Consider the following 14,934-nt stretch of genomic DNA (forward strand, 5'->3'; position numbering starts at 1 on the left):
GCTGAGACGTTAATCAATTATTTCCGAGAAAAAAATTCTTTCAGCATGGTGACGCAAGTATCACCTCACTGTTCATCCTACCTTGTTTACTTTCATTTATTTTAACTTGTTTTAATGCTTTGTTTTTCTGCCTGGCCTGGGCCTGGACAAGCTGTATCTGCTGACGTTCCTGTTGATATGTTAGGAAGCAGGACAGACCTTGCTCAAAGCAGCCATAAAACCTGGTCGCTGACACACTGAGAAATCTGTGAGAAAATAAATAGGTGGGCTTAAGTAAATCCAAGCCCTCACCATAGATCAATGTTCATTACTAATATCCACTTCTTCTTGCGGATGAAACATAAACCAAAGGAATAGTTAGATCTCAAGCCGGGTGTTGAGCAGCCAGGTTATTGTCTCTGCGTCAATGTCTGCCAGGCCCTGAGCTCCATTTAGTGGATGGTAGAGCGGGCACCCACAGATGACATTGTTGGCTGTCTGTTGTTCTCATATTCACATGATATGTGGAATGAAATCTCGAGACTGTAAGGTAAGTACTAAGAACACACATTTCCATCACCACAGAATATAGATCAAAGAACTCGCTTCAAAGATGTGCACATCCAATTCATGATACACTTTGATTCTGGTTATTAAATTAATTAGTGGAAAATCAGGAGCAGCACAAATAAGATGCTTGAAACTCCTAATTTAATTCTAAGAGTATGATTCCCATTGATTCAATCTCACACCAGAATGGAACTACACAACATGTATTGTTATAAACTAAACTTAGATTTTGGAAAAAAACTACATTAACAGAACATAGCATTAATTTGGAACTTAATGAATACGAATGCTCAGTGGCTGCTATACTGTTAGATTGAAACTGTGTCTAAGACTATGGCCGAAATAACAGTATAGAGCTGGACAACTTTAGGTAACAAATTTTGGAGTTTTCAGAAAAGATCTAATGTGGAACAAAAAAATCTAAAGAATGTGAAAAGAAAGAATAACATAGCTTTGTGGCATTCCCGTAAATTAGAAGAGTCAGCCTTACTCTGTAAGTTTATTTTCTGTTGATTTATCAGGGTAATGATTATGTAATCAAACAGCGTTTCATTAATGAACAGGGTAGTGGGCCTATGTTTAACAAGTTCAGCCACCGCAATGAAAAAAAGTACTCAGTCCCAATGTCTTCTACCCATTCACTCCACAGAATCTGCCCGACCCGCTGAGTTCCTCCAGCATGTTGTATAATGAAGGAACTGCAAATTCTAGTTTAACACAAAAGGATGCAAAGTGCTGAAGTAACTCAGCGGGTCAGGCAGAATCACTGGAGAACATGGATAGGTGACTTTTAGGGTTGGATTTCTTCTTTAGACTCTTCTCCATTCTGAAGAAGAATCGTGACCCAAAACGTCAACTGTCCATGTTCTCCAGAGATGCTGCCTGACCTACTGAGTAACTCTAGCATTTCTGTCCTCTAGCACTTTGTTTTTTTTTCAATCAGTAACTGTGTGGGAGTACCGATTTAAGGATAAAAGTAAAAAGTGTGCACAAGTACTTGAATTGTTCACAAGTTAATTGCCCTTTCTGTACTGTCTCTTACCTGCAGTGGAGAGGGTCACCTGTCCATGTCCCCTGCTCTTCTGTCTGCCCTTCTGTCTGTGCTTCACCATCAATGGTGTTCTTATTTAAGAAAAATGCAGAGAAAAATTAATGCACATGAGCAGGCGAGTAACAAGCAAAACATTGCATTTATTTTGAATAGAATATTAAAACAGGGATTTGATGCTGAGGCTTAATAGGGCATTGGTCAGGTCGTAGTTGGAGTATTGTGAGCAGTTTTGTATTCCGTATCTGAGGAAGGATGTGCTGGGGTTGGAGAGGGTCCAGAGGAAGTTTATGAGAATTATCCCAGGAATGATTGGTTTAACATGTAATGAGCGTTTGATGGCACTAGGCCTGTACTCGCTGGAGTTTAGAAGGATGAGGGAGGACCTGATTCAAACTTTCCAAATACAGGTAGTGAAAGGCCTGGATAGAGTGGATGTGGAGAGGATGTTTCCACTAGTGGGAGAGTCTGGGAACAGGGGGCCATACCCACAGAATAAAAGAATGTACCTTTGGAAAGGAGATGAGGAATTTATTTAGTAAATCTGTGGAATTCATTGCCACAGATGACTGTTGAGGCCATGTCAATGGATATTGTAAGGTGTAGATTGACAGATTCTTGATTAGTAAGGATGTCAGGCGTCATGAGGAGAAGGCAGGAGAATGGGGTTGAGAGGGAAAGATAGATCAGCCTTGATTGAATGGCAGAGTCGACTTGATGCGCTGAGTGGCCTAATACTGCTCCTATAACTTATGAACACAAATGTCCTTGAGAATTGAATGAAAATATCTGTGCCAAGGTCAGTATAGAAACGTAAAATCAGATGCTGTAACTTCAGAGCTCTGGTTTGGAGATTAATGCATGGATTGTGCATAAACAAAGTGAAATTACTTTCACTTGATTTGGAGAAGTTAAATGGTGAAATTAACATGATCCACAAATGCTGGGTCACCGTTGATTTTTACTTATGAGGGAAATTCTTGAATGCTCTTGCAAAATTCCTACGATATTAGTGATTGTCCTTAACCAGTGAAAGTTTTTTGGGGGTATCGATAAACCGTAAGGCTACATCTATACACAGTGTCTGTGTGTACACTTGAATGGTGATTACAAGCAGACTGCCTAGATCTTTTCTACCCCTTTCTGCTTAAAGGAACTAAGCACATCTGCAGCACTTTGTCAGCCATCCCAGGAGAGAACAGCTAACCCAGCGCAGGTCAAGGATCTTCAGGTTTGTAATAATCACCGCCTTTAACTATTGGTTATGGCTGAATCACCTCGGGATCATTCCATAATCTAAACTGAAAATTTAATTCAGCATCATGAGAGCATTGCGGTGCTGAAGGTGTGGACATTTAGATGAGAGATTAAATCTCATATGATCTCACTGTTCCCTCTATTGCACAGATCAAAACAGCTGGGGGATTCTATCGTCATTATTACATTTTTATCAACACTACCAAAACAGATTGATCTCATTGGTGTCAACAGGATGTTTGTAGGTTGCAGAAGCGAATACTTTGTTGATTGTGAAATAAATTTGGACACCTTGCATTTCTATATAAAAAAACGTACAAAATAAATTTCATTCTCTTCTCTCATGAACGTGCAAAAATGTATTACATTACGGAAGAGACTTACTCTCACTGCTGGGACCTGCTCCGAATCACTGTCCTCATTCTCCTCATCTTCGTCCTCATTGCTTCCATCTGTGTCAACCCCTTGATCCTCTCTGACAGCCAGACTCTTTGAAGATTCCTTCATGGAGCAGTAATACCGTTCAATTTACTCAGGAAAATATAGGACATAGAACACAAACAGGGCATTCAGCCTAACCCTAATGCCCGGATGTTTGGTCTATTTGAGTTTTCTCTAATCTTTCCTCATCTGGATATATTTGTTTGTGGAGCTTTCTCTTAATGTATCTGTAATTTTCACTTCAATCAATCCCCGTGGTGGTGAGTGCCACATTCTGAAGTCAGTTTTGCCTCAGTTTTCATTATTCAAATGTTCATCGTTTTTTTACATGTATATGTTGCATTTCTGGTATCATCCTTGTAAAAATATTTCCTCTCCATTGCCTCAACATATTTTCTTAATGTGGTGGTAGACGCCACTCCAAGTGTAATCTATTCAAGGTTTGATACATCTTTAGCACAACTTCACCACATCTTTTTAGAAAGAAACATAGTGTCTTGTTTGTTTACTTACGGCCTCGCTATTCCAAGGTTGCAACTTTTAATGGTTGAAATATTTCTACTCAGAGACCCCTTTGTTCCTTAACCACACCTGGACCTTCCAATTTAAGTAACTATTCAGTAATATTTCTATTCATCCTACCAAAATGCTTTACCTGGTATTTATTGATATTGAACCTGCCAATAATTTGCCCATTTTGCAAAGTTCTCCTACATTTTATTGCAATCCACTTCTGTATTCACTGCACCTCCATATCTCCAAATCTGAAATTAAACTCTTTATTACAAAGTTTAAATTGTTAATGGAAATTATAAACAGTGATAGTCCTATTACTGTTTCTTGTGGAATATCATTACTCACTTTGTTCCACTGTGAATTGCTGCACGGTACTCCCACTCTCTGCTTTCTGTCTTGAAGCCAGCTTGCAAACCACACTGCAATTTGTCTCACAATTTCTGAACTTTTTAGTTTATTATAAAGTGCCATGTTAAAAGCATTTTGAAAATCTAGCTCTCTTGATTTTCTCCACCTTTATAAAATCACTCCTCAGTCCCCTGCCCTCGAAGGAATTAAGCCCTAGCCTGCCCAACCTCTCCGTATAGCTCAGACCCTTGAGTCCTGGCAACGTCCTCTTAAATCTTCTCTGATGAAGAGTCTTCAATGTGAAATGTTAACCGTTTCTCTTTCTGCAGATTCCTCCTGATCTGCTAAGTGTTCCTGGCATTTTCTGTTTAAAAAATTCCAGTATAGGAGGATTTTTAAAATTTTCATCAAATGTCAATTGAACACGCGGATAATAAATAATTACATTTTAGCAATCTTTTATAAAGAATACCACTTACTGTCTCTTTTGATACAACATGTTGCTTGGGGTCAGTCTGTCCATCTCTCTTCTCTGACCGAGTAGGAGTCCCTATAAACTTTTGAGATTCTGAGCTGTAATGGCAATGAGAATGATCTTCAAATCTCAACTACAATTGCTCTGGAACCATCAGTGACTGAATATAATTCTGAGACTCTCACCTACCTCAGTGCACCTTTCCTTTTCAGATGTTCTATCTGAAATTTCCACCGTCTCCCATGGGCCTTTGTTGTCTGTGCAAAGACAAATTGCCATAAGATTAAAATTAAAATATCTTCAGATTTACAGAACACAGATATTTACTTGGCATTTATAACTTTGCTCTCTGCAGTTTAGTCTTGTCATTAGCACTTTAGTGGACTGCAAACATAACTGAATGGCTCTGCTAGAAAATGCAACCTCTATGAATAGGTAATTCATCAACATTTCATCCCTGAAGTATTGCCTGTTCTTGCATTGTCAGCATGGTCTAGAGTACTGCAAAATCACATACCGTCAGCTTTACAAACAACTTCTCCCAGTTCAGGATTTGACGTTCCCGAGCAAACCACTTGGTCTAAAAGGAGAAATTGTAAGATGTGACCATGGAGAGAATTGAGCATCAGAAAACTTAGTACAGCTTTCAATCTGTCAGAAAATGAATCCATCCGTAACAAGTGCTGAGGGAAGCAATCGGGGATAACATAAGAGCAGCAGTTTTGTTTGTGGCAAGTTTGCCTTAGCTGAAATTACCAGTGCCTTACTTATAATATCCACTATTATTGAACAAAAGTAAATTTGAAACACTGAAATTAGTTAGAGACTGGCAGAACTCATAATAATTTTGACCCTGTTAACATCTAAGTCAGCTGTATAAAAGTTGAATAGAATGATAAATCTCATATTTAAAACATATACCAAAAGTTTTACATAAGATCAGGAATAAAATTAACAAAACGTAGCAGCAAAAATGATAAATGAATTTTTTTTTTAAAAACTGTTTCATTCAATTGGTAAAAAGCTAATGTTGTTGAACTATCTCAAAGTGCAAGAAGACAAACTAACAAAATTGTGCACGTGTTAATCCTGCATCAATAAACAGAAAAACAACTGTTAGCAGTAAACCATTTGAAATCAACCAGATAAAAATCATTAATAAAATCATAAAATGCTGGATATTCTCAACAGGTCAAACAGGATTATTGGAGAGAGAAAGAGAGTTATGATTTTGGGTTGATATTCTTTCATTGACCTGAAATGTGAAGTCTGGTTAACTCTATGTTTTTCTATCCACATGTGATGCCTCACTTGCTGGGGGTTTACAGCATTTCATGATTTTATTTCCAATTTCTAGCATCTGCAGTTATTTTCCTTTGGTTCAATAAATGACAGCTTTGTGCAAAGATAAAGCTAAAACCATTAGCTGTTTTACTACTTTTGACTAAAAGACCCTGTCCACCTAACATAGCTAATTAAAGGTCTATTGTTTATTCATTGAACACTCTTAGATACTGTGGAAAGGAGAGGCACTCTTGAAAATGTGGGGGGGATGAAAATGGCTCCAAAACAAGAATGAAAACATGTTTAATTTGAAATACGACTTAATGAAAACCATTAGGACCAGGAAGTAAAAATAAAAGTGGACCGGATCTCAAACAATGACAAGATGAAGTACAGGAGGGAGATAGAGTGCTTAGCAACAAGGTATCAAGACTACAATCTCCCCATCAACGTCACCAAAATGAAGCAGCTGGTGAATGACTTCAAGAAGTGGCGTACAGTGCATGCCCCAGTCTGTATCAATGGTGTGGAAGTGGAGATGATCAAAAAAATGTAATTCCTAAGTGTAAATATCACCAACAATTTGTCCTAGTCCAACCACATTGAAACTAGGGCGAAGAAATATTACTCCCTAATGTTGGCTGCCTTGGGAAAGCAGCCAACATAATCATGGACCATATAGACCCTTGGTCCTTCTCTATTCTCTTCTTTTCCATTGGGCAGAAGATACAAAAGCTCGAAAGTACATACCACCAGATTCAAGAACAGCTTCTTCCCTGCTCTTACCAGATTCTTGAACACACTTCTCATATGCTAAGGATGAATTCCTGACCTTCCAATCTACTTTGTTGCAGTCCATGCACTTTAAATAAAAATCTGCACTTCTCAGTTGTTGTAATACTATAATCTGCGGTTTATTTATTTTCCCTTCTGCACTATGTGATGTACTCATGAATTATATAATTTGCCTCAATCTTCTGATTTAGATGACTGGGCTTCACACCCCCTTGAATGATCAATTATTTTTATCTAGCCAACTTGCATTTTACCTGAGTATCAAGAAGTTGCAGTTTCCTCACTGCCACACTCAGCTGATGCTTTTTCCTGCAAATGAAAAACAGAAATATTTTATTTAAAGAATAATTTATAGTGTCTTGCACTATTGGGACCAGATGAAAAATATTGTTTTCAACTTTATCTATAAAACGGCCAGCTCCAATAGACAGTTGTCCATTTGGGATTGGCAAGGGTTCATTTAATGTTTCTGGATAGATGAAGGTTATGCTTTACTGCATTTATGAAAGCATTTGTACATTTACTTCCATCATATTAAAACCATGCTCCTGTAGTTTAGAGCTACGGATCTCTTAACCTGTAGAGTGAAGTGTTGAATTGCTTGCTTGTGTAGCAGCAAATTCAGATGATGTTTTTTTATTCAAAATACCATTGAGTAGTTCAATTCTTAATTAATTTTCTATAATGTGGAAACATGCATCCATACCTCTCATGATTCACATATATGCGCTGCAGGATTTCTTTCTTTTCTTCCCAGGGAGTAGCGTAGAATCGTACAAGACGGACAAGCTCAGAGGTCGGAGTAAACATGTCAGAGGCACTGGGCCGCAAACACAAAAGGGTGGGTGTGAGAGAGAGCAATGAAAACAGAAAGTGAACATATTTCAGGTACCTCATCAAATAATTTCTTCTTTCAGTAAAACAAATTAATTGAATCCATGTACAATTAGGCAAGCATCCAAGAGCCAAGTGCTAAATGGTGGGATATCACCAAGAGTTAAAATTATGGGATGGAAAATGAGGCAAACTAAATAGCCATGATTAGATCAAACTTTTTTTTTAACCTATTAATTGCATGAAAAGAGAATATTTAAGAGGGCAAGAATAGAGGAGGTCATTTTAATGCACAGGCTAACTCTGACATTCAATAAGATCATGGCTGATCTCTAACCCAACATCACTTTCCTGTGCTAACTCTATATCCTTGGATTCCCTTAACATACAATAATCTACCAAACTCTGTCTTCAGTATAGTTAATGACTGAGCTTGCATTGCCACCTTGGGTAAATAATTCCAAAGTTTCACTGACCTCCATCAGGGGTAGCTACTTCTTTTCTCGTATGCCCAACCCTTGACTCCAGATACTCCTGACAAGGAAAAATAATTCATTCCAATAGTGGTTTTCCTCTGATATGTTGGTCTTGATCCCTCATTTGCTTCCCACTGCAAACTAATAATTTTGGTCCTGATCTCTCATCCATTTTCTTCTGCTATCTTCAAATAAATAACATCAGAGACCTGGGTTTGATCCTAATCTCTGATCCTGTCTGTGTGGAGTTTGCACATTTTCCCTGTGACTGTGGGTTTCATCAAAGCGCTCTATTTCCTCCCACATTTCAAAAACGTTTCAGTGGGTTAATTGGCCTCTGTAAATTGCCCCCAGTGTGTTGGGAGTAGATGCAGAAGTGGAATAACATAGAACTAGTGTGATTGATGGTCGGCATGGAATTCGTGATCCATGATGCATTTTTCAATCAATTCAATCAATTTTACACAACCTTCCCACACTTGCAGAAATATTGCCATTTTCTGTTCCTGGTTCCAATTCCTTCAAACAAACTATGATTCTCTCTATACTCACTTCAAAACCACCCCCAGCCACCACTGTAGCGGCAGATGTTCATATCTTTCAGGTAATTAGCACCCTAGCCGCTATTTGGATGAGAATGGTTGAAGGGGGTGTCTTCTAAATGCATGCAAGCTCACACAGAGACCTTCAGAGCTTCTTCTCAGATATGGCTTAAAAAGACAGTCTTTTGATGAATAAATGCTTTACTGTTGATAGAAAACAGTAAGATACATCCAAGTTTCTTCCGACTCGTTACTACAATCTTCTTCGAACTCCAGCTTATTACTTTAGACATTAGTAAACTCCTCGTGTCTCCGTAACACTGGCAAGATCTGGCATGATCTCCTTTAGATCTCCCATGGACCCCGCATGGCCCGCATGATCTCATATGATAGAACTTCTGCGCAAGCATCTAAGCTCCAAACATCCCCATAAACACGTCATAAATCCCACCGACAATATAACGGGTAGTCTAAAATTTAAAGGCACATGCCATCATCAATGACATGCAAAAAAGGCCAAATGGCCACTACAACCACCTCCTCCCACTTACCCAGCTGCAGCACATGAAGAGCACTATTTATGATTCATAGCTAACACAATGATAATTCAGGATTGGCAATGCCAAGGGTTGTATTTTAAAAGACCATACCATCATACGATGAGGGTATGAATAACAGAAGCTAGTATCTGCACATTTTTAAATGTCGATGAATAAATGAGCTGGAGTAAAAGATGGTGCAATAGTCTCAATCTCAATACAATGTGAGTGTTTGGAATACCTTCGGAAAATCCTCCCTGTAGTAACAACTAAATGAGTTAGGAGGTTGCTCGGAAGCGGATGATTCATCAGTTGATCTTTGAAATCCATAAGCTGTGGGAAGACCAAAGAGATGAAGAGAAATTAATAGCTCATACTAATTTATGCTCCGTGATAGTGAAAGATGTAGTCCTCATTAGAATTTACAAAGAGTCATTGATTTTCTGGAAAGAATAATGAAAATAAGGTTGTAAGGACTTCTTTCTCAGATGGAATAGGTGGAAAATTGAGTGGCTTCACTAGGTAAAAGAGCTCTTCTTGCTTAATTACACATCAGGGTTACGAATACAGGGGATGGAGAATTCCAAACAGGAGCAATCTTAGAGCTATCAGTGGGCACTCCAAGATAACTATGTATCTGTACATAGTATTTTACTATTACACAATTTTAATTTCTGATTCTAACTAGAATTGAGTTCAGTACAAACTTAGGTAGGGTGTGAAGGAAGGAATAACATAGCAATTGGTCAACTGCCAGGCAAACTTCCTTTATCTTAAATAAATAACAATGAGCATTTAGTGAAAGTATTATTTTACTGAACCTGTTGAAAGGATTATTGGATCATCTCAATTAGGCAAATATTGGAAACATTTATAAATTGAACACGTATAGAAAGCTGCTAGTGTTTTGCAATTTGCTGTATTTAAGAATCACTTGGGCACAAGTTCAAGTTCAATTTATTTTGTTAACGTAGTTAACACTTTCATTGTTTTCCTTTAAATATTTAAACTAAAAGCGAACGATGCTTCACCTGCTCATCATGTTCTCAATATAAAATAAATCTCTGAAAAATTGACAATAATTTTATTTCTTGTTAAGCACTGCCACAAGCCACTGATTTATGCAACCCCTCTGCTGCCTTCAGACTGACTAATAATCTATAACTGTGGTTCACAATTGGACCACCTAAACACAAACATGCACATTAAAGGAACTATGAATAATCTCAGGCAAAGCCTGAACCAGAGCATAGAGCCCAGAATTAGAAAACGATCTGTGGTCCTGCTACAGACCATCAGATATCTTCACACAAGATAACACCATCAATTACCTTGGAATGTCAAACATTTCAGATGGCTCAACTCTTCAACAAGATAATATGGCAAAGCATTATGAGGTTGGGATCAGATTCTATTGGGCTGTCCTCATAAATAAACTGCCAACAATCGCCGATGTTGGCAGTAAAAGCCAGGGAGGAGGAAAAGATAATGCACTGCTGGTTCACAAACAAGCTTCATCAAGTAATATTACAACACTATGTTTTAAAGGTAGGTCTGAGGGATATATTCCAAGATTTGTGAATAGGCGAATGTCTGTTGGATACCTCAGTGATGCTACCCTGCAGTAGTACTAGAGATGACACAACTGTATCACACAGGTTTTCAAACAGTGCGTAATCCTTTGCCTCCTTCCCCTTTGCATCCTTTAAACAAAGCAGAAAAAAATTATTTTAATTTCACCACAGTGATTGGACATTAGAGTTTCACTTTTGGAATCCATTTTCAAAATGTGATTAGGATCAGGATGTTTTAAATTAAAAGTCATCTATTTGTCTTCAGGATTAGTTTTCCCATTGATGAAATATTTGCTTCTCGTCTTCCTACATTTGCTCTGTCTGACTTCATTAAAACATGAGCTTGCTTTTGTCTATACGACCCAACGGTAACCCATGAGCCCATTTATGGTTCCACCTGCCATGTGATTTCTACCCTTTTATGTCTTCATTCTATCCCTTTATTAACTAGAAAGAAGTCAGCCTTGTCACTGGGTATTGGGAGCGGAAATGAAAATATGGGAGTATCTAGGGAGACAATATAATTTAAAAAAAGACACAAAGTGCTGTAGTAACTCAGTGGGTCAGGCAGCATCTCTGGAGAATATGAATAGGTGACGTTTGCTGTTGGGACCTTTCTTCAGACTGAAGAAATGTAGCTGAAACATTACCTATCCATGTTCTCTAGAGATGCTACCTGACCCGCTGAGTTACTCCAGCACTTTGTGTCTTTTAAAAAAAAACTCAATCTGGTATTGGGAAATTTTTCCAACCATAATTGACGGCAACTTCCAAACTTCTGCTGTGTGTAAAAATACAAAGAATGCAGAAGTTGCTTTCAGTAGGTTACCAATGGGAAGTTGGCTGCAATCTGGCATTGGACTCCTCAAAGTTCAGCGGGAGAAGGGCAACTTGCGCTGAGCAGTCTGCGGATATGTTCAGGTTTTCTTCATGCAAGAGGGCTATCAGATAGCTATTAAAAAAAAATTGAAATCTTTCTACATTTTCTTTAAATCTCTAAAGGATTGCTAATTTAAATTATTTAATGTGTTGTGAAATGTTTAAAAGCATTTAGAATAGTAATTTAAGAGAATGTGTCCGCCTCAATTGTTTTTTAAAATTTTATATTCCTTGTTTTATTTTTTGAAGGATTTTGGATGGTATACATTAGTTTAGAGAAACAGCATTGAAACAAGCTCTTCAACCCACTGACCGGTGATCTTTCAAGTATCTTGAAACTACAATTTCACTATCTAAAACACTATGGAGAATTTTCAATTTTTTACCAAAACCAATTAAACAACAAACCTATAGATCTTTGGAGTGTAGGAGGAAACCGGAGCACCTGGAGAAAATCCACGTGGTCACGGGGTGAACGTACAAATTCTGTACAGACAGCACCTACTGGGATCAGGATCAAACACAGGTCTCTGGCGCTGTAAGGCAGCAACTCTAACGCTGCACCACCGTGCTGCCCCCATGATTTTGATTGTTTCTTCAAGTCTCTAAATTATTCAGAGGTTTTTAATGCTTTGACAGGTTAATGAAAGTCAGTCTGACATAGTTGCTTCTTTCCAAGTGTTCATCGTGCTTGTTTTGGCTAGTTCACAATATCCAGTATGGCATTAAAAACCTGATCATTGTATAGGGCCTCATCATTATATTTGCCTCCCCATTCTTCCTGGATGGTTCTGCAGGATCACTAGAAGGCCAAGATCACATAATCAGTCGCAAACCAATTATACATATCACTGACCATATAATCCAAGAGTGACATATCAACAGTGCAGCTTGCACTAGCATACTGTTGTCTGGCCTGCTGTTCATCGATGCAATAGTTTGGTGAAAACAGACAAGTAATTTGATTTACAATACCTCTTCAGTGGGTCTTTCTGTTCCTTTGTTTTCCTTCCCTTCTCCAATCATGGACAATAGGTCTGAGGAATATTTAAAGGAAAATAATCATCCCAAACATGCATGTGTACGAAGGAATTGCAGATGCTGATTTACACTGAAGATAGACACAAAATACTGGAGCAACTGAGCAGGACGGGCAACATCTCTGGGGAGAAGGAATTGGTGACGTTTTGGGTCGAGACCCTTCTTCATCTATCCCAAGCATGCAGACTGGAGTTCCATTGAAAGAATGCGCTAAACCAAGCTAAATGGAGAAGGAGATAAGGTAAAATCGTACCATCCTGAATATCAATTAACGTTAAGTCATGAATTTCTTTAAAATATTAGTCAGGCATTTAGTGTAGCTAAGTATCATGGCCGGCATGTATAGTAGGCCCTTCTCAGTCATGACTGACCATGGGTGATGCATCGTGGTCGGATGCAAGCCTGGGCGATGTCATATGGAGGACAGGCTGTTGCCCATGCAGCAGTCCCCCCTCTCCACGTCGCTGATCGATCCAAAGGAACAGCAGGGGGAGTTTGGCACCAGCACCATCACAGTAGCTGCCAGAGCGAGGTGGTAGACAATGACGAACTGCCTTAGGGGCTCCAACTCCAGATTCTCTTGAGGTTTACTCCTGGAGCCTTTTCCATGACTGGATATGGCCACAAGGCAGTGGAGGTTTTAAATCATAGTTTTCCCTCTCCTAGATGGACTGCCCTCCCAGGCTGATGAGCCCCATCTGCCCGGCAAGTATGAGGTAGGCCAAAAGGGACTGTTTCTGTAGAAAGAAAGAACTGCAAAAGCTGGTGCACCAAAAAAGACACAGAGTGCTGGAGTAACTCAGCAGGTCAGGCAGCATCTCCGGAGAACATGGATAGGTGACGTTTCTGATCGGGACCCTTCTTCAGATGATTGTGAGAGGTAGTGGGGGGGGGGGGTGGGGGAGAGAGTGGATGGAAGAGAGCTGGACTATTACCATGCTATATACTTTTATGATACCAAAATCATTTTTCATGTGGTCTAATTGATTCCTGGAGAAGTGGACTAAAAGTCTGGAACCATTCAAAATGGAGAGGCTATCTATTTCTAAAACAGATGGCAATTAACTTTACTGGCCTGCTTGACATTCTTCATTTTGAACAACTTTATTCCTTTCCTTGCTGAAGATATGGCTTCGACTTATACCAGGCATCTTCTGCTACCTTCAACCAAGTGATGATTATTAAAGCATGTTCAGAAAACATGCCATTCTGCTCAGGGCAAAGTGGATCATAATCTCAATTTTGGGATAAATTGCGTACATTTCATGGCTAATAATGCGCCATTTCTAAAACTTCAAACGAATAAACATAGAGATTATATATGAAAAATAAAAGCCCTGAAACTATACTGATTTGCAGATATTTTATTTCGTACAAATGATGCGTAAAATTAGTTTTTTAATGTATTAGATCACTGCTCATCAGTAACCACCTTTCTCCTTTCCAAAGAAATACATTCCTTCCTCCTCAGCATAAACACTTGACAAGTTACTGATTTTAAAGAGATAATCCTTTGCTCCTCTCCGTGACACACTGGCAGGCATTTCGAGCTCTCTTTGCTCTGTCAGTGTGCCGCTTGTATCCTTACCCGCCGGGGTCTCCATGTTAAATGTGGCCCCGCACCCGCCGGCCTCCCTCCCTCCACCCCGCTCTGCTGTGTCCACGCTGGTTGCCTGGAGACGGGAAACGAGGCACCCGTGGTCCCCCGGCCAGCAGGTGGCGCAGCAGCGCGACCTTGGACTTGGACTTGGCCTTTCGCTTGACGTTGAAGGCTCGCCTGCCAGGAAGGAAGCGCCTCCTGCTGGAGTTTATATGGGTAAACTCATTCCATCAAAAAATTACACAAGACAGGTTATTCCCAATATATATATATATATATATATATATATATTTTAAAATAAAACGCTGACACAGAGCACCAATATTCGTAAACAACGGATTGTATTTGCGTCCATCAAGTGATAGTCAACTCAATTTCCCAAATAAATGTGATTTTGTTTTGCTTACCTGTCATTTCCCTTCAAAAATAACTTTTTGTACTTAATCAGTGTTTCAAGGATTTTCTTTTTGGTTGAACCATCAAGGGTGCTGACCTCCCCATCAAAGAAGAGATCCAAAGGAGGCCCTGCCTGAGAAAGGCAGCCAGCATTATCAAAGAACCACACACTTGACTTTGGCCCAGCTCTTATTTCATTCCTACCATCAGAAAAAAAAGGTTTAGGAGTCTGAAAACCGTGACCACCAGGCTCAACACTAGCTTCCTCCCAACAACTATCACGCTCTTGAACACTGCACAACACTAACCGACACACACACACACACAAGGAACAGCAGAT

General features: G+C 39.2%; 1 protein-coding gene across 1 annotated transcript in view; it reads right to left on the reverse strand.

Annotated features, from left to right (window-relative positions):
* Window positions 1-14,266, reverse strand: part of LOC116984403 — a 38,412-nt gene extending 24,146 nt beyond the window's left edge. The window contains exons 1-12 of the mRNA XM_033038558.1: window positions 14,187-14,266; window positions 12,533-12,594; window positions 10,709-10,807; window positions 9,346-9,437; window positions 7,420-7,533; window positions 6,968-7,022; window positions 5,152-5,214; window positions 4,824-4,891; window positions 4,639-4,732; window positions 3,239-3,355; window positions 1,592-1,671; window positions 82-245 (exon numbers count right to left, since the gene is read on the reverse strand). Of these exons, the coding sequence (XP_032894449.1) occupies window positions 82-245; window positions 1,592-1,671; window positions 3,239-3,355; window positions 4,639-4,732; window positions 4,824-4,891; window positions 5,152-5,214; window positions 6,968-7,022; window positions 7,420-7,533; window positions 9,346-9,437; window positions 10,709-10,807; window positions 12,533-12,594; window positions 14,187-14,202 (1,024 nt within the window). The 5' untranslated portion in view covers window positions 14,203-14,266. The remainder of the gene's footprint in view (window positions 1-81; window positions 246-1,591; window positions 1,672-3,238; window positions 3,356-4,638; window positions 4,733-4,823; window positions 4,892-5,151; window positions 5,215-6,967; window positions 7,023-7,419; window positions 7,534-9,345; window positions 9,438-10,708; window positions 10,808-12,532; window positions 12,595-14,186) is intronic.
* Between the last annotated feature and the right edge of the window lie 668 nt (window positions 14,267-14,934).

This window comes from Amblyraja radiata, chromosome 20, assembly GCF_010909765.2.
Source record: "Amblyraja radiata isolate CabotCenter1 chromosome 20, sAmbRad1.1.pri, whole genome shotgun sequence".
NCBI classification, from domain to species: Eukaryota; Metazoa; Chordata; class Chondrichthyes; order Rajiformes; family Rajidae; genus Amblyraja; species Amblyraja radiata.